Here is a 20,902-nt window from a genome sequence, read left to right as displayed (position 1 = left end):
AGAGCAGAAATTAGTGAATAGAAAGTAATTCCTACATAGAGAAAATTGACAAAGCTAAGAAAAAGTTGATTCTTTGAAAAGATTAATGTAATTGACCACTTAGCAAAACTGATCAAAAGAGGATGGGGAGGGGGAGAGAGAACATAAATTTAAATATTAGGAACGAAAAATGTCACATTACTACGGATCCTACAGTTGTTAAATAGAGGTGTTTATGAACAGTTTATAGAGAATATGGGATAGGGAGAGTAGGCAGAAATTTTGAGTAGTTAGGGCTGGACCATTCAATATGGGTAGGCAATAGCTTTGTGTCACTATTGAGTAGTTGAAATGTGGCTAGTCCTAGTTGAGTTGTCCTGTAAGTGTAAAGTACTCAACAGATTTTATAAACCTAGTATGAAAATTTTTTTTATATTGATTGCATGTTGAAACGATGGCATTTTGGATATATTGGGTTAAATACATCATTAAAATGCCACCTGTTTCCTTTTACTTTTAAAAATGTCACTAGAAAACTTAAAGTACATATGTGGCTCATATTACATTTTTATAGAGGTTGTTATATTGGCTTTAAGATAGGTACTGTTATCCCTGTTTTACAGCTGAGAAAACTGAGGTGTATAGAGGTTACCATGCAGCTAGTAAGTGTCATCCTTGGGATTTGAACTTGGCCAACTGGCTTCAGAATCTGTTCTTTGAAGCATTACACTGTGTGTTCTTAAAGCATATTAAGTCATTTTACTATTATTTTTTGCAAATATTGAAGGATTTTTAGTAGTAGGGTGACATGCAGTATGCATTTTAGAAAGCTGTTTGCATCAAAGAAGATGGAGACTGAAAGACTAGTTAAATGATTTGTAGGTTGAGAAAGGAGTTGGAGCTAAATGTGTTATTCTAATGCTGTCTAATGGACTAATTTGTCAGGCACAGATAGCTCCGTTGATTGTATAAAGAGCTCAGCCTTTAATGGCTCTATATAGGTCTCCAGATTAGCTCCAGATTGTTATGTGCAACACAGTATATTGACACAATTAAGTACTTGTTCTCTGGCATCATGCTGCTTGATTCATATCCTAGCGTTGGCACTTAAAAAAGTTGGGTTATCATGTTGTATTGCTATAAATTGTCCTTTGCATTCATGACACCTTTCTCCCTAATCATCCACATTTTTCCTCCGTTTGGTAACTCCTTTATATGTATTTTTTAGAATTTTTTTTCACTTAACTTGGTGGTTTCTGAGCTCTCCCATATACCAGCATTTCATTACCACATGACCAATTTGATCTCTGTGCTAAGCCTCAGACCTTTGTTTCTACCTGCTTATTGGGCACCTCCTGGAGTTTCATAGTCACAGCAAATGTAGCTTGACTAACACAACACTTATGTTCCCCAAATACTTCATATTTTGGCCAATTGTATTTTCATTCAACTGGTTTTTCAAGCAAGAACCTGTAATTTGTAACTTTTTCTTTATCAACTCTGTTCCTTCTATCTCCCTAATTATGTATTCTTTCCTTTTGTGTATTGCAATTCTCTGCTGGTTGATCTCTCTGCCCTTACCCCTTCTCCATTCCCCACTGCCAATACCTTGCTACAAAGGGTTTCTCTTCTTCTATCCATCCCAGCTCAAAAGTGTAGTCTGCAGATGAATAACATAGATAGGATTTGAGAATAAACAGGTAAATACAGGCACAATAGATGGGCCAAAAAAAAAAAAGAAGAGTAAAATAAAATTGTTGAACGCAAGAAGGAATGAATAAATGGCAAGCTGCCAAGGAAGTGCAAATGTTTCCTCAGGAAAAGCTTTCCTGACACCTAATGCAAAGTTAGGTGGTGTTTCTTTGTGTACCTGTAATTCCCATTGCAATTTCTCTTATTTGTCATGTGTATTTTGATCATGGCAGTCTTCTTCACTAGTCATTGACCATCCTGAGAAGAGGGAATATTTAAAAAAAAATTATTCTTCCATGTGGTACAAACCAAAATAATGGAATTATGGAGAGTTTAGAGCAGGAATGCAGTTTGTGTACATTGGAAATGAATCTTAGCATATAATCTGTGAAAATTAGCCAGTTCTTTGATGGGAAATAAATTTGCATCTTGTGTTAGGATTTTCTTTAACGTTAAAAATATGTGCAAAGTGAGTTTAAAAACTATTGTCTGATCATTATGATTATTAAGGAACAAACTAATGAAAATGTAAGCATCATTGTTTTCATAAAGATACACTTTGAAAACTAAAATTTCAGTATTTGGGGTGTGTGATGTGAAGACTAGAGACCTCTTTACTTTCTAAAAAGGATGCTTTTGGGAACTTTATTAAATATGACAAATTGAACACGTGTTTTCCTTTATCCTACATCTCACTAAAATTGAAGGCAAAGGAAAGAAAAGAAAAGCGTAAGAGCTAAGGCATGAGAAAGGAAACAGCAGTAAAAGGAGAGGTTACCCAGATCTTGGAATGTGAATCACATGTAGAAATGTCTTAACTGATAGAGCAATACTAGTAAGGCTGAAGTCTTAAGTTCCATGAGAGACTACAGGGAAAATAGGGAAGAAAATAATTAAAGAAATAATAAAAAATAAAACTCTTAGAATTGTAGTATCAATTAAGTGCTCAGAACAGTTGATCAGAAAAAGAATAAACACTGCATACCCTCTTAGAACATTATGAAATTTCAGAATCACAGAGGAGATATTAAGAGCTTTTGGAGCAAAAAAGTTTTTAAACCCCAATTAAAGGATCAGGAATAAAAGTTACATAGTACTTATCAGTATTAGTAGTGGAGTCTAGAAAATTGAGGGGATGGTGCTTTCTAAATTCTCTGTGAACTGATAAGGAATGACCTACAGAGAATTAAGCAAAAAAAAAAAATTCAAGATATACAAAATCAAGGATTATTATGCTACTTTTGTGCAGGAATAAGGTGGTGGGAATGTGGGTAACTGTGTGTACACATGTTTATATTTGTAAAATGATGCTGAATAGACAAAACAGCTTAATAAAAATAATTCCTATGGAAGAGAAAAGACAAGGTACAATTCCTTAAATTGGGAAGAGAAATGATCTGACTTTACTCACTATGCAAATTGTTATTTAGATGAAAATGAAAAAAATATGTGTTAAAAAATTTCTCTCAAGGGCAGGTGAAACCAGACAACAGCTTTTCTCCACAGACTCTGTTTGCCATGGTTTTTTCTTTATTCTTGATTACTTCACACTTGATGCATTTTCCCTTCTTGTAACTGTAGATTTTGCCTCCTGATAGTTATGAAAGTTTAAAACCTGGGGGAGAGTGGGCTTACAAATTTTCAATGTATTTTTGTATAGTCTTTTGAGAGTAGATTGAAGTTCTAAAAAGTGAGAAAACCTTTTTTTGTGAAAATATTTTAATTGACACTATTAAGAGTTTAAAATAGTATTGGTAGTGAAAAATCGTTAAAAGTATCTGATTTTACTTGCAAAATTACTGTATTTTCCCACAAGAGGCATCCTTATAACATTCTTGTTTTTAGAAGAGTTTGTTTCCATAATTCATTTAAATTCATAAAGATAACATTTTCATGGGTGGAGAAGTCTGTTGGGAAAGTCATAATTTGAATTTCTGTCTCGTTTTGCAGTTTGCTTTCTATGATAAGTTGAAATTATTACTTGATGTTTGATGTTCAAGTTAGTCTCTACATTATCCTTTCAATATCTTTGCTAGGTTCGATACAAGAGGCTGTTTTCCTAGCGTGGCTTGCTGCCTTTGGTAAGAACATGTCGTCCATCTTGCCATTCACTCCACCAGTTGTGAAGAGACTGCTGGGATGGAAGAAGTCAGCTGGTGGGTCTGGAGGAGCAGGCGGAGGAGAGCAGAATGGGCAGGAAGAAAAGTGGTGTGAGAAAGCAGTGAAAAGTCTGGTGAAGAAGCTTAAGAAAACAGGACGATTAGATGAGCTTGAGAAAGCCATCACCACGCAAAACTGTAATACTAAATGTGTTACCATACCAAGGTAAGTTTTGTTAGATCCCAAGTTTGATCAAATTGTGTCAAGGAATCTGAAGGAAAGTTACTGAATTTGTGTTCCTTTCAAGTTGCCTGTAAAAAGTGATGATTAAAATACGACTGTTTTTAACCTTGTATAAATTGTTTTTACTAGCTGACTTGTTTTATAAATTATTTTCTTGAATAGTGAGAAGGTTTAATCAAGCTAAATAAGATACTTAGATTTATTATCTTCATTGCCTAAATTTGTATGTTTTCCTTATTTCTGTGATTGAATGATACTTGAATAAAGAATTGAAGCTTTTTCTATCACTAACATAGTAGCAGCCTATAGTTTTCTCCTCCGTTGGTCAAAACGTTCATCAGTCAGAGGTGAAAAGAGGCTGCTCACTTTTTAATGAATTTTATATGGTTTTTCTTTGCATTGCAGCATTACTTCCAAGAAAGAATAGTGTGTTAGAATTTTATATCGTTTTTCTTTGCGTTGCAGCATTACTTCCAAGAAAGAATAGTGTGTTAGGTGGCTTCTTGTATGTGGTAGGCATTAGTCAGAACCTGTCTTAAAGACCTGCCTCTTAGGTTAAGAGGACCTGTTACTTTAAAAGTCTGAAGTTTTCTGAGGATAAATTTAATCATTTACAGATAAGTACCACTGGCATAAGTATTGCTTTTTAATAAAGTGGCACATGTTTTAAAATATGTTTTACTACTTGTGTACATTACAGGTTTTGGGGGGAGTGTTAAGAAATGTTAGAATTCTCTAAAATGATTGTTTGCAGTGTCATAACGTGGGCTAGCATATAGCTTGTGAAACCATTATATTTGACTTTGAACTTTGAGAAGTACACTTTTGATGCTCGTAGATAACAGATCCCAATAACACCAGTACACCCTGTCTGGTTACAAATACTAACAGCAGAATGTTTCTTGCCTTGTTTGGTAGACCATCCATTTCTTTCCCTTACTTGTTTTATGTATATCTTAAAGGTTGCTTTTTTTGGTTTGTTCATTTGTTTTACAAATGCTTATTGAGTGTTTGCTGTGTAGAGGCACTGTTTCTAGACATATGGGGGATACAGTGACTAACAAAACACAAAACTCCTGCCTTCCTAAGGGATAGAAATACACAATAAACAAGTAAACAAATTAATTATAATTTGATATGGTAATGAGTGCAAAGAAGACAACCAAATGCAGTGATATGATAGAATGAAGAATTAAAAAGCTCCTTTGGGTTGGATTGTGATGCTTGCGCAGAGCTTCGAGAAGCAGCAGCCAACTGAGGGAAGAGTCTTCTAGGCAGAGGGAAGAGCCAGGGTGAAGACACTGAGGTGAGCTTCTTGTATTAGAGTATTTAAAAGGAGCCCTGTGTAGATGGAGGACAAGACTTGCCCAAAGCTTATGGAGGGCATCCTAGGGTGTGGTGAGAGTTTGAATGTTAGTCTAAATATAACAGGATGCAAGTAAATTTATTCTGTTGGATTTTAAAGAGGATCTTACACATTTTTACAAAGATTTTTCTGGCTGCTGAAGAGTGGTATGTGTGTAGTAGGGTAGATGGAAGCAGGAAAATGAGGAGACTGTGAGGAATCTAAATGCAAGGTAATAAGAGACTGGACTGGCGTGGTGGCTGTGCTAGCACATGAAGTAAACAGATTTGGCCTGGGTTTTAGAAGTGGAACTGAGGGCTTCCTGGTGAACGGGCTGAGAAGTCAAGCTGTATTTCATTCTTCATTGTGTAGTGTGTGGGATTTCAGTTAGGTAACCATTTATCATATGCCCACTACGTGCCTGGTGTGCTCCTCCTCACTGGAGTTAAGATACAGTGTTTGCTTTTAAACTACTTACTTTCTAGTAAGGGAGATAAACTTAAAAAAAAGAAAAAGATGGTTTCATAAGGCTTGGTAGATGTTATAAAAGAAGTATGCTTTGGGCTATATCCAGAGGAGGCTTGTGGAAAGTTTCCTTCTGGAGGAATACTGGTGCTTTTGAGTTGAGCAGGGTAAAGGAGGAATTAGGAGAAGCCTGTTTCATCACATGTGGTGTGGTGGTGTGGAGACTGGCAGGTTGGGGAGGGTTGGTGAAGTGTTCCAAACAAGTTGGGTGTCCTTAGAGTTTAAAGTAAGGGATAGCAAATGGCCAGAGTGTGTGTAGGTAGTAAGGTGTCACTGCATGCTGTGCCAGAGTTCACACTTAACCTGAGGGTGACTGGTGAGATTGGGGCCATTAAGTGCCTTAGGGTCTGAAGGCTCAGAAGTCAGATTAATTTGAAGTGCAACGTGGGTTGCAGTGAGAAAACTCCTTATGAGGCTGTCAAGAATGGAGGCCAGGAGACTGGTATCACTTGATCGAAGGGAGCTGTGTGATACAGGCAGAGATAGAGCCATGTTTTTGCACAACTTCAATAAGGCTCAAGTTGCCATTGCAGTGAGGTTATCCACAGAGCAGAGCCTGAGAGAGTCTAATCTTTTAGGGAGGTACAACAGTACTAAAATTGGCCATTGCTGGTATTTAACCTGTGGAGGAGGTAACCTTAGTCATAGCTCTTTTCCTTATTTCCCATTCTTTTTACAGCCTCTTATGGAGATAGAGATCTCTGAGAGCTCATATTCTAGAGCTGCTTCATGATTAAAAACATTTTTTTCTGCCCTTTCACCTGATTAATGAAGTTGAAGTGATAGTTCTCCATTATCTTGCTTTTCACTATTAAAGTTTCCTTGAAGCGTAGAAATTTGCCTAATTTGGTGGTTTTTTTAGATGTTGCAAAAATGGAGATTTGTTATTGATCATGGTCTATCAAAAAAATTTTAACTTTTTATACACTGTAGCTTGGTGCCATATATTTTATAAAGCTTATTTTTAGTAGTAGAACAATTAAATTGTGTCACATTATTAGTCATTTCTTAACAGCTAAATATTCTTAAATGTAAGAAATTTAGTTGGAATTCAGGGAGCTCATTTATATGTAGAGTGTAAAAGATGGGAAGCGGCATGGAAAAAGGTCTGTTATGGATAAATCTAAACCTTAGCTTAAACAGAATTATTCAAAATGTGATACACAATGGATTTGTAAGCACGTTTACTCAGAATTTCAAATAAAATGTTAATAAAGTGCCTTTATAGTTTTATAAGCCAAAAAATACAACTCAGTTCAACTAATGAAGAACAGGAAACAAATTGCTTAATTTTAAGAAATGGCAAATGTTTTCTGTTGAAATGTTTACTGAACAGTTCCTCCTCTCTACTCTCAGCCCCTTAATATTAGAGTGGGGTTAAAGTTAGGACAGAAACATAGTCCTGGCTTTGTGTACCTCCTACTCCCTTCATCTCATTACTCTTGTTGCCTCTGGCAGTTTAGAAGCTGTAGTTATAGATATGTCACTGTTGCTTCCTTCCCACCATTTTCTATGGTGACACAGAGTAATTTATAGGTAGAGCTTAACCTCAATAAAAGCTGCAGTGAGCTAAATAATAAAAAATTTCAGGAAGCTTTTTCATCTCAAGCATTTTTGAGTTCGAGGAATGGGAGACCACTTGGTCATGAAGTCAGAATGGCAGTTGAATCAGACATAAGGAAAAAGCTGTCAATATATTATTATCCACAATAAAGCAAAATTGAAATTGCAGTGGGGATGGAGTTCTGTAAAGTTAAAAGTAAGGGACTTTGAAGTGTTAAACATTCTGTAAAGTTATAAGTAAGGGGTGGAGTTCTGTAAAGTTAAAAGTAAGGACTATGGGGTCTAAAATGGCTATTATAATACTGATTATACATAAATGTATAGGAATGCAAAATTTATTTCCATAAGCATAAATTAAAAGGACTTTCCTAAGGTGGTACTCTGACCATGTAATCATATTTTTGATCTTTCATCCTAAGGAAATAATCAGAATATTGTCAGATTTCTGATGTTCATTTCAGTATCATTTTTTCTTTGTTTCCACCAGTCCATTGGAATCTGTATTGTTTTTAATATGAATTAGAAAAAAACCCAGTCCTAACCTTTAGTTTCTTTAACTCTAATAAAGAACACTTTTTATACCACAATTAAACAAGGATAGCAAAAGACAAGTTTATACCACTCTCTTATAAACATAGATGCAAAAGTCATAAAGTATCAGAAACTAGAATTCAGTGGTTTATTAAAAACAAAACCACAAAAACATAACTAGGCACAGTGACTCACGCCTGTAATCCCAGCACTTTGGGAGGCCGAGGCAGGCAGATCACCTGAGGTCAGGAGTTTAATACTAGCCTGGCCTTGGCAAAACCCCGTCTCTACTGAAAATACAAAAACTAGCTGGATGTGGTCGTGTGCGCCTGTAATCCCAGCTACTCGGGAGGCTGAGGCAGGAGAATTGCTTGAACCCAGGAGGCACAGGTTGCAGTGAGCCTAGATTGAGCCAATGCACTGCAGCCTGGGCGACAAGAGCGAAACTCCGTCTCACAGACACACACACACAAAAATGACTAGGTAATGTTTATTGTTGACATTCAAGGATGACAACTACAGGAAATCCGTTAGTATAAGATACCACATAATCATGTTTAAGAAGCACTTTATGATCCTCATGGATCTAGAAAGGGCTTTCTATAAAATTCACTATGTATATTAACAAATTAGAAATGAGTTTTGTTAGCTCGATAAAGCATACTTCTAAAAATGTTAACACTTAATTATGAAACTTTTAGAGATTAATTGACCAAATTTTTAGTAATGAGTATGGATGACCCAGAAAAGTCCTGTAGTTTTTTTCCTAATATTTATATGTAAAAGTGTATCATTTTTATAGTCAGCACAATTAAATGTTTAAATAGGACTTCTGAGCAATTTGATTCTTGCCTTTTTATGACAAGACTATTCTTGTCTCTTTTCTTTGAAGTCAGTTTTTTCTGTTAAAGGGCATTTCTATTTTTTTAGCTTTCTCTTTTGATATTTGTATGTTTATGACTATTTTTTCTTTCAAAAAGTATATTACTAGCCAGACGTGGTGGTGTGCACCTGTAGCCCCAGCTGCTTGGGAGGTTGAGGCAGGAGGGTCACTTGAGCCCAGAAGTTCCAGGCTGCAGTGTGTGGTGATTACATCTGTGAACAGCCACTGCACTCCTTTACCAGGCAACATAGTGAGAGGCTGTCCCTTTAAAAAAAAAAAAAGTTGCTTAAAAACATAAAGTAGCATGTACACAACTGAAAAATCAACCGTGATTATACAGTGGAAAAATCAGTCTCCCTCCCACCCCAGTTCGTTTGTCACGCAGTTTTCCTCTGTAGTGAACATTGTATACTAGTGCCTCATGTATCCTTCCAGGATGTTTCTTTTTAATGCTGCCATTAACATTTGGATTTTGTTTTGCCTCTTACAAACTTTTTTTTTTGAGACAGAGTTTCTCTCTCATTGCCCAGGCTGGAGTGCAATGGCACAGTCTCGGTTCACTGCGACCTCTGCCTCCCAGGTTCAAGCAATTCTCCTGCCTCAGCCTCCCGAGTAGCTGGGATTACAGGCATGCACCACCACGCCTGCCTGATTTTGTGTTTTTTAGTAGAGACAGGGTTTCTCCATGTTGGTCAGGCTGGTTTCGAACTCCTGACCTCAGATGATCCGCCCGCCTCGGCCTTCCAAAGTGCTGGGATTACAGGCATGAGCCACCATGCCCGGCCACCTCTTACAGACTTTTAAACATCAGAGTAATTGGTAACTTTATGCAGACTGTCTTGGAATAGAGCAATTCTAATTAAAAAAACTGTCATATTTTATTTCTAACTTCATGTTCATACCCTTTGGCTTCTTTAGGTAACCAGGAATAGCTAAAGAGAAGTGTTTTTGAACCCAATCTGTGGTATTCTTCCATTTTTAAGCGAGTGCTTTTTCGTAATAGGATAATTCTTTCTTCTCATTCATACATAGGCGTGTGTGTGTGTCTGTCTGTATCGTAATATGTATGAAGCACTATGGTGGAGGAAACTCTGAATTTCAAGTTTGATAACCTGTTTTTGTGTCAGCTTCAGTATTGATGAGTGTAGATCCTGGGGAATCTGTACTTTTTACTATTCACAGCTGTGAAAGGCAGTAGTGCTATCTGAGTACTTTCACAGTATGACTTTTGGGTCCATTGAAATAATGTAAATGAGCTTCATAAGCTATAAAACATTATAGCTAGGAATATGATCTATTGCAAATATTCAGATATTCTAGGTCTTCGTTTTCTTTCCATTTTTGTTTTTCAAGAGAACTCACATTACATTGTAGACATTAAAATGTATTGTCTCTGCTTAGAAAAAGTTTTTGCCAGGCAACATTGCATGATGTATAATTTAGTTTATTAAATGTATAAAATTTGTGGATAAAGTCAGAACAGCAAAACTTTATAAATATGAATTAGAATTTTGAGGTTATGGGGAATAGGAACCTCTTATCAGCCTTAGCATCCAGTTTGTCATACACTGTTTATAAATGTGAAAGCATTTGTAATGAGGTCGAGTATCATGGGAAACACACTTTGGAAGACTTTTTGCCAAACCCTGGACCTTGTCTGGTGCCTGCATTTACAGTTAGGTATTTTGAGGGGGCTCCTACTCCAGGACCCTGGTATTCAAAGTCCCTTGTGTATATGATAGCTTCTTAAATGGTACATTTTTATCACTTACCTTACCAGGGAAAATACCTACCTGCCCTAAGACCTCTGTCCCTTTATAAAAATTACTGAATTATACCCAAATTAATCAATTTCTGTAATTTTATCATGTAACACCTGATGCAATGAATAATATACCCTCTTTTCTTGTGCTATTAAATTAACGTATTAGCATCAGGAAAGAGAGTCAACCTTGCTAAAATAGACATTTTAAAAATTACAATAATCTTTTGTTTTCCCAACATCCTTGGTCTGTTTCCAGTCTTTTTTTTTTTCAGATGGAGTCTCGCTCTGTCACTCAGGCTGGAGTGCAGTGGTGTGATCTCGCCTCACTGCAAGCTCCGCCTCCCGGGTTCACGTCATTCTCCTGCCTCAGCCTACTGAGTAGCTGGGACTACAGGCACCCACCACCATGCCCAGCTCATTTTTTGTATTTTTAGTAGAGATGGAGCTTCACCATGGTAGCCAGGATGGTCTCGATCTCCTGACCTTGTGATCTGCCCGCCTTGGCCTCCCAAAGTTCTGGGATTACAGGCGTGAGCCACAGGACCCGGCCGTTTCCAGCCTTATCTGGAACCATTCAAGGATACCCAGGTTTTTTTTGTTTTTTTTGTTTTTTTAAAGTATTTACCATCCAGCCCAAAATGTCATACCCAGGCCATTTTTATGTGACTACATTCTGGGGAAAAACCATACTGTTTACTCCTTCCCCTTCCTGTCTTGTGGTAGAGTCCTTCCAGGCCTGTGTGGTCCTCACTGGCAATGTAAGTAAATGTATCACTATCCAAAGTACCTGAGATAGACAGTACCCATATATGGACTGTGGAGAGGTGAGATAATAGTAAAACAGCAGTTTAGGATATCTTGCTTTAAATCTTCTCTTGTACTTGGGCTAAAATCAAAACGTCTCGTACAATCTGTTGTTTTCATTTCCTTTTTTTTCTTTTCTTTTTCAATTTAGATATTTTCTGTTGATCTACTTTTGAGTTTACTGGTCCTGTTTTTGTGCTGTATTCAGTCTGTTAAGCCTACGTAAGTTCTTACTTTCAAATATTATATCGTTCAGTTATGGTATGTTCCTTTGATATTACAGATCCCAAATCTGTTGAAATTCTCCATCTATTTTGTCTATTTCCTTAATATATTTATAATAGTTACTTTAAAGTCTTCTGTATGGCAGTTCTAATGTCTGGATCATCTGTTGGTCTGCTTCTGTTATTGTCCGTTCTTTTCTTTCTCAAATTTTCCTGCATTTTCATGTCATACAGTATTTATTGTATGCCGTATATTGTGTACATTATGTAAAGTTCACCCATAAAGATCTTGTAAACAATGCTTTCCCCAGAGTATTTGACCTTTCCTACCTTTACCAGGTAGATAGAGAGGATGCTCATCTTAATCTAATTAGCAATTGAGCTGGGTGGGGCTAGACTGCCATTTTAATTTGGTTTAGTCTGCCACTGGATTATACCCTTTCTGCAAACAAAGCTTTCCAGGGATTTTGATTGAAAGCTTGTTAGACTGTCACCTAACCCCTGAAACACTGGGAAATTCACTTCTACTTTTTCGAAGTATGAGGTGACTTTCAAAGTATGAGCTCTTTAGCCTCAGCTTTAAGATCTGATGAGTGTCTTGAGGGGCAATACTCATGTGACTGTCAGAAGTTCTGCTGTTTTATTCCTCAGAGGTTCTTTCTCAGACCAAGCCTTCAGCCTGCACCTAGAATCTGCACATGACCCCAGGGGAGGAAGTGATAGGCATTTGTCAGTTCACCTAGAAAGCTGCTTTGCTGCAGTTTTAGTTCAGCTGGATCTCATTAGTTTGATAGCTCTCCATTGCCTTTTGAGCAAGGTTTTTTTTTTTTTTTTTTTTCCTTCTTTTTTTTCCGCTCTAGTAAGAACATTGGACTGCTGTGACTTGCTTATATTTTACCTGGAAGTGGAACTGTAGCAGAATGTTATAATAGGATCTGTTTTGGTATTTACCAAATCTGATATTTACCCCAAATCTGAGAACAGTAGATTGCCAATAACCTACATTCAAAATTGAGGTGCTATGGCATTCATGCAGGACTTGCAGAAAAGATACCCTGAGTCAAGCAGTTATACAGTTAAAACCTGTTACTCACCTCTAGGCTGTGTAAAGATGATGAGTTCAGGAGAAAGGACCCCATAGTGAAAAGATTTTTGGCGAGAGTAGTACATGTTAAGGTATTTCTCCCTTTTGTTAATCCAATTTGAAGGACTTGACAAGAACTTCTCAGTTTGACAGTGTCTGCTGAGGTTTGACAGAAAAATAGACTGGTACTTGACTTCTGTCTGAAAAAGCCTAGAAAGTGAGATAAAGGCCGGAGCTGCCCCTGTATCAGTAGAATGAAGAAAGGGCACAATGGGAGTGGCCAGCACTTTGTCAGAGTTCGATGGGTCAAAGCTGGAAGAATTACCCCCATGGACTAAGTAGACTTTAGTAAGACATAATAGTTGAAGTTGGCGTCCCTTGAAAGGATCAAGAGGCCATTCTTGGTTGGAGGGTCGCAGTGATCCAAGCAGGCCAGCCTGAGAAGTTCCTGCATCAGGAACTAACTGTAGGTGAGAGAGTCTGCATTTAGACTTCCAGCCTCCACAGGACTCCATCACATTACTGTCACAGCAGATCACAGGCCAGCCAGCCACATAAGATTGTGCCCCTTTTCTCTCAGACTCCCTCTTCCTGCTATTTCAGAACCGGGAGGGGCCTTAAGAATAATAGATGGAGAGTATTGGAAGAGGTAGCGTGAAAAGAATTAATGAGATAGTGAGATTTTGGCTTTGCTCTGGCTGGATTTTTAATTTCTGAAAACGTTTGCTGTTAATACAGATATCTGGACATGACTGGAAAGTGTTGAAATCTTTTTGAGATTTTGTGTAGACGGGATAAAAGCAGCTTGAGAAGAGCTTGTTGGAGAGCAATGACTAGAGTGGTGGCGGGAGGGAGCTCACTAAGTCTAGCTTGTTTCATGAGCTGTCTGTATCCTCCTTTTGAAAACTGAGAATTCCAAATTTAGTGGTTGCTGGGGACAGGGAGAATATGTGGAGAGAAAAAAGGGATGTTACGTGTGTCTGCATGAAATAAAAGCTTTTTTTTTTTTTTGCATATAATCGTGATACCGGTTAAATTAGCCAGTGATGTTTTATTTTCAAATAAATGTCACAACTACAGTTTTCTTCTATCATCATCGTTTTCCGTGAAGCGGTAGGTTAGTCTTTACTCTCAGAATCCAACTTTCAATTCTGTCTTTGGGTTATTATGGGAAGCGCTATGAAATGCTCTTGGTGCTCTTATGAAACTGTGATCACTAATAATACTTAAATTAGAACTGAAATATGTAAGGAGACTTCTCACTAAATCCTTCACTCCAGCCTTTTGTCTTTTAGAACTTTGCTTATCTTTATGGCTATATAATTTCTCTGAAATTTGCTAGGACAGTGGGGATTGGGGGCAGTGAAAGAAGGTTATATTTTTATTTAGGATGATAGGGAAATTGAGAGATACTGAACAAAAATTTATAATGAAGTTAAGTAATTTAAAAGGGTTTTCCTGTAATTTTTATATGATGCCTTATATAATTTGCATCCACAAGTATAAAACATTAATCTATGTGCTTAAACATTTGCCTAAACATTTTAACATGTTATCTAAACATAAACCTGTATGCATAAAAGCAGTTTATCACATTCAGAGTGCTGTACAAATTTGAGTTTTTATTTTGTGGGATGCTAATTTTCAAAAATTGTCAGATTATAAAAACATTTTACCATCAAAGTCAAGTGTTATAAAAGCGTTATATAACTTAAAAAGTTGAATTTCATGGAATCACATTCTGTATTGCAATCATTGTTTTATATTTGATATACAGTCATCCTTTGGTATCCTTGGGATACCCCATATCTCCAAAATCTGGAGACACTCAAGTCTCTTATATAAAATGGCATAGTATTCGCATATAACCTATGTACTTCCACCCCACAAACTTTGTTTTGGAGGTGGCAGGGAGACAGCATCTGGCTCTGTTGCCCAGGCTGGAGTGCAGTAGTGCAATCTTGGCTTACTGCTATCTCTGCTTCCTGGGCTGAGGTGATCCTCTCACCTCACCCTCTTGAATACCTGGGACTACAAGTGCGTGCCACCATGCTAGGCTAATTTTTGTATTTTTGGTAGAGACAGGGTTTCATCATGTTGCCAGGTCTGATCTTGAACTCCTGGGCTCAAGCAATCTGCCTGCCTCAGCCTCCCAAAGTGCTGGGATTACAAGTGTGAGTCACCATGCCCAGCCTGTATTCTTTATTGTTGTATTGCTATTTTATATAGTTTTTCCTCTAGTACTTTCTATCCGTGGATGTGGAATGCACAGATACAGAGACCAACCATGTATTCCAGATTTTATGCACTTATTTTATTATTAGAATGACTTGTTACTTATATTTTATATTTATTTTGTCATTTACGATACTATTTTTTTTTTAATTGTTAAAAACAGTATATATTGGCCAGACACAGTGGCTCATGCCTGTAATCCCAGCACTTTGGGAGGCTGCGACAGGTGGATAACTTGAGGTCATGAGTTCCGAGACCAGCCTGGCCAGCATGGTGAAATCCTGTGTCTACTAAACATACAAAAATTAGCTGGGCCAGGTGGCGTAATTCTAGCTATCCAAGAGGCTGAGGCATGAGAATTGCTTGAACCCAGGACATGGAGGTTTCAGTGAGCCAAGATAGTGCCACTGTGCTCCAGCCTGGGTGACAGAGTGAGACTGTCTTGGAGGGGAAAATATATATATACACACACACACACACACACATATATATACACACACACATATATAAAAATATGACTAAATCTAGAAAATCGATAAGCTATGTTATTAAAGTAAATGTACCTGAGCCCTTTCAGTGTTAGCTTATTTTTTTTTTTTAAGTAAAAAGTTTGTATTTGGAAGGGTTTGAAATACTTCGACCATTTTTAGAATTGATATTTAAATCTTTTCAATAGTAGAGACTATTTTATGCATGGGAGATATTTTGTTTTTCAGAGGCAGCAGAAATATGAAGCAGTATCTCGGAGTAGAGTTTTTAATACAGCATTTGGAGGTGGAGGTAGAAAATATTGAGAAAGTTTTTTTCAATCATCACCTGGTCCTTCTTCTAAGAAAGGCTATACTATATCAAAGATGAGTAGACGTGTCAATTTTATTCTCATAGGACTATGTGACTTATAGGAGTGTGATTATGGAAGTTCTGTTGTCTCCCTCTATTTTTTATTTAGTTATTAATATTTGGAAACCTAAGCTGCTTATTTTAATTTGGAAGGGGCTCTCTCAATTTACTTGTCCAAAGAAATTTTCTTTCCTGAGAAAATACCTCTTACGGTGAAATCTTCAGTTTTTATAATTAAACATGTTATGTAAATGTTTTACCTGCCTGGGATATTATACCAGTGTTACTGTTTTAGTTTTGATTTGCTATGTTTATATTACTTGTTTCTTTTTAGTAACTATATATGGGGCGGAGTAATGTTAGTAATTCAGAATGTGGCCTCTGTTTCTGCTACTTGCTGGCTGTAGCACCTTAGACGTGTTACTTTGTCTCTGTGCTTCCCTTACCTCATTTGTCAAATGGGGACAACAATGCTTCATTCATGGCATTGTTGAAGGATTAAGCAGTTTAATATGTGTAAGAGCTTAGTACATAGTTGGTGCTTAATAAGTGTGAACTGTATGTGGGATGGGGTTTTATATATAAAATTTGATTTTGGTGTGAAACTAATGATGTCACCTATATTACATGCACCAAAAGAGCATGAAAAGGTTTATTACTCACATAATGATGCTTTCTGGGTAGAGCATGGCAGGCTTCCAAGTTGGTCCAAAAATGACTTGAGAGAGCAGTGATAGGAGACTGGCTTGGGTTTTATGGTGATTAGGGAATGCGGCTGTGAGCTGGTTTTTACACTACATATTCTGAGACTTGCCTGGTTTGAAATTTCCCTAGTATCAACAGGTGGAGCACCTGGGCTTTCTTACCAGCTTGCCCAGATTCGAGGCAGAAGGGGAAGAGGAAATGGTGGGGCTTAAAACCTATCAGCAGTCAAATGTCAGAAATGGAGTCGGATTTCTTATTCAACTCAAACAGCATAAATAAGAAGAAAACCACACTTAGATGTATCATGGTCAAACTAATGAAAGAGGGAGTGTTAAAGCTGCTGGTGAAAAATGGCATGCAACATACGAATGACAGGTGATCAGCAACAGAGTCAGAAGATTGTAAAGTGACATCTCTAAATCACCAACATCAGGGTGTCATAACAATAAATTATATCTGCTTAATAAAGGAACTTAAAAATACATGCAACAAAACTGAGTAGAATTAACGGTACAGAATCACAAATCCACAATTGGAGAGTTCAATTAGAACAAAAAAATCAGTAAAGACATAGAAGTTTTAAGTTACATTATTAACTACCTACGTGGTATTTATAGAATACTAAACCCAACATGAGTAGAAATACAAGCGTTTCAAGTGTTCATGGTAACCTCATCAGGAGACTGTTTACAGGGCACAATTCTCAGTCAATTTTAAAAGATTGAAATCCAAAGTATGTTCTCGCCAACAATAGAATAAGAAATTAATACCAATAAGACATCTGTTAAGAAATGGAAATTAAACCTTAAAATTCTGACTTACGGTTTATTTAGGGGAAAAATGAGGTAAAATATATATTTAAACCAAATTATAATGAAAATACAGCATATCACATATGTGGGATGTAGCTGAAAGAGTGCCTAATGGAAAATTTTATAGTTTTAAATAATCTGCTAGGAAAGAAAGTTACCTAAAAAGATAAAATAGAAAGTAAGTAGAAGGAAGAAATAATAAAAATAAAGAGTAGAAATCAGTGGCTAGTAGAGAAAGCCAAAAGCGGGTTCTTTGGAAAGATAAATGCTTATTAGACTGATCGAGAAAAAGACAGAGAGCCCACAATCACAAATGACCTATATTAGTACTGATGGAAGAATTGTCGTGGTAGGTCCTACAGACAGTAAAAATATTATAAGCAATTATTATAAACAATTTTATGCCATTAAATTTGATGACTAAATGTTATGATGAAATTTAGATTACCCCCAGCTGATGCATGAAGAAATACAAGATCTGGGTAGCCCTATAACAATGAAAGAAGTTGACTTCATAGTCAAAAACTTTCCTGCAAAGGAAACTTCAGGCCCACATGGTTTTACTGGTAAATGTAAGCATTTGTGCAACAAATATCACCAATCTTATAGACAGAATAAACTCAGAAAAATGCTGTTTTATGAGGTTCACATAACCCTGAAACCAAAACCTGACAAAGATGCGACTAAAAGAAAAGTCAAATATTAATACATCGCTAACATACATGAGAAAAGAATACATCATAATTGAGTTCTATGTATTCCAACAATGCAGGGTTAGTTTATAACTTTCAAAAATTAATCAGTGTGAGCCAGGCGCAGTGGCTTATACCTGTAATCCCAGCACTTTGGGAGGCCAAGGCAGGAGGATTGCTTTAAGCCTAGGAGTTCAAGACCAGCCTGGGCAACAAGGCAAGACCTCATTTCTATAGACAGATAAAATTACCCACCCAGGCATGGTGGCATGCCCCTGTGGTTTCAGCTACTCAGAGGCTGAGGCAGGAGGATCACTTGAGCCCAGGGGTTCAAGGCTGAAGTGAGCTATGATTGCACCAATGCACTCCAGCCTGCATGAGACATTGGGACCTTGTCCCATACCCTGCGAAAAAGAAAAATTAATCAGTCCAGATGCGATGGCTCATGCCTCTAATCCCAACACTTTGGGAGGCCAAGGCAGGAGGATTGCTTGAGAGTTAAGGAGTTTGAGACCAGCCTAGGCAGCATAAGACTCCATCTCCACTGCAAAAAAAAAAAAAAAAAAAAGAAAAAAAAAAAATTAGTCGGGCATGGTAGTGCATTCCTATGGTTTCAATTATTTGGAAGGCTGAGGCGGGAGGATTACTTTGGCCTGGGAGGTTGAACCTGCAGTGAACAGTGATCACGCCACCACACTCCAGTTGGGGTGAAAAAGCAAGACCCTGTCTGGCAGAAACAAAACCAAACCAAAAACAAAGCAAAACTAGGTAATTCATTGCATTAACCAAGGAGGAAAACTATAAGATCACCTCACTTGATCAAAAGCGTTTGACAAAATTCATCATCCATTCATGATAAGCACTTCCAGCAAATGAGAAACGAAGAGACTTTCTCAGTCTGATAAAGGGTATTTAAGAAACACCAACAGCTAAGGATATACTTAATCATGAAATACTGTGTTTTCCCCCAAGAACAAGACAGAGATGTCTACTCTTGTGTCTTTATTATTTTAATAGAAGACCTAGCAAGTGCAGTGAGTCGGGAAAACAAAAGATAAAAGGTTTAAAGATCTGAAGGAATGTTTTAAAATTCTATTTGTAGATGACATGCTTATTTATTTATGAAATCCTAAGGAGTCTATAAATATAGCCACCAAAGCAAATGAGTAAATTTAGCAAGGCTGCAAATTTATAGGTTCAGTGTCTAAAAATCAATTGTATTTTTGTTAATACTAGCAGCAGACAAATAGGGGTGTTAAGAAAATTCATGAATAGTAGCGTCAGTACTCAACTACTTAGGAATACATTAAACACACACACACACACACACGACCTCTGCTTAAAATGTCAAAACCTTGCTGAGAGAAATTAAACAAATGAAGAGGGAGTTGTGATTCTCATTTGGCCAGGTATGCTCTTACCAGACTGACACTCCCTCAATAACAAACTGCACAAAATTCTAAAAATAACATGAAGTACTGGAGAATAAACAAAAATAGGCATGTTTTAGAGGGCATTGACACTTGGAAGAAGGAAATGGCGCAGGCGAATTTTCTGTTGTACAGCTTTTGTCCATGTAAAGTGTACAGGGTAGCTAAAATTCCAATACAAAACCAAGTCTTTCTGGCCTTGAAGCACCAAGTCCTTGAAGGTAGGACTTGGGAGAATCACAGCTACTGGAGAGTGAGGAGTGAATATCAGCAAGGAGAGTTTCAGAAAGAGAGCCCTGGATTCTGCCTACAAACTTTGCCAAAATCACCTGCTGACCCCACATGTGTGCGGTAGACAGTACAGCCAAATAATCAGCCTGATTTGAATTGCTCCATGGCAGAGTTTGTGGTTTGAATACAACCAGGTTAATTTTCTGGTGAAACAAAAATGAAGACTTTTTGGAAGACAGTAACAGAACCTCTAACTTCCATCAGATAAAATTCACAGTGTGTCTAGCATACAATCGTAAATTACTTAACATACAAAGAACAAACAAAATGTGACCCTTTAACATGAGGAGACCAACCCCAGAAGACCTACATGTTGGAATTACCATGCAGTAAACTGATCGATACCCTTGTGAATTGGAAAACACAGTAATAAGTTAGAGTACTTAAATTATGACTTCAAGAGTCACCTTGAAGCCATAGTAATCTGTACAGTGTGATACTGACATAAAAACAAATAAGATAGCCCCAAATAGATAAACACTGTGTGCCTATTTGATTTTCAGCAAGGTTGCCAAAGCAACCCAGTAGGGAAAGGAAAGTCTTTCAACAAATAGTGCTGGAACAGCTGAATATCCATATGGAAGAATGAATATGACTCCACCTTATACTAGTGGAAAAAAAATAATTCTGGATAAATTGTAGTCCTAATTAAAGCTAAAACTATAAAGCAATAAAATATAGGAGAATATATTTGTGACTTGGGGGTAAACAGAATTGTTTAAAGTATGTAGAATGCAGTGACCGTGAAAGCGGCAAAGTTAGACTCCATCAGTATACAAAGCATCTTATGAAAATCCATTGTTAAAAAATAAGTCAGAGTGGGAGAAAATATTTGCAAAACATTTCTGAAAGGATTGAATCTAGAATTTGTAAAGATTTCTGTAACTCAGTAATGGAAAGATAGCCTAATTTTAAAATGGACAGTAGTTGGCTACTTCACTGAAGATAAAGGTCCAGTAAAGAAGTGGAAAAGTGTGTAATATCAGTAGGCTTCAGGAAAATGAAAATTGAAACCATAGTGAAACACCACTGCACAATCATCAGACTACCTGTAATTAAAGACTGACCACACCAAATGTTGATGAGGCTTTGGAATAACCAGGAGCTCTCGTACGTTGAAAGAGGGAGGACTGTAAAATCATACTTGTGCTCTGGAAAA

At 37.1% G+C, this 20,902-nt stretch overlaps 1 protein-coding gene across 3 annotated transcripts in view; it reads left to right on the top strand.

Moving 5' to 3' along the window:
• SMAD2 (SMAD family member 2) overlaps positions 1–20,902 on the top strand; it is an 85,307-nt gene that overhangs the window by 23,639 nt on the left and 40,766 nt on the right. For 2 of the 3 annotated variants that reach the window (XM_011968986.1, XM_011968985.1), the window contains exon 1: positions 3,712–3,996. In XM_011968986.1, coding sequence (XP_011824376.1) covers positions 3,761–3,996 — 236 coding nt within the window. In that variant the 5' untranslated portion in view covers positions 3,712–3,760. Of the gene's footprint in view, positions 1–3,707; positions 3,997–20,902 lie in introns of those variants that run through there. The other variant, XM_011968984.1, reaches the window with a different exon arrangement.

This window comes from Mandrillus leucophaeus, unplaced genomic scaffold (assembly GCF_000951045.1).
Source record: "Mandrillus leucophaeus isolate KB7577 unplaced genomic scaffold, Mleu.le_1.0 Scaffold87, whole genome shotgun sequence".
Lineage (NCBI taxonomy): Eukaryota > Metazoa > Chordata > Mammalia > Primates > Cercopithecidae > Mandrillus > Mandrillus leucophaeus.
The sequence above is the reverse complement of the archived record's forward strand: the minus strand, read 5'-3'. Positions and strand labels throughout refer to the sequence as shown.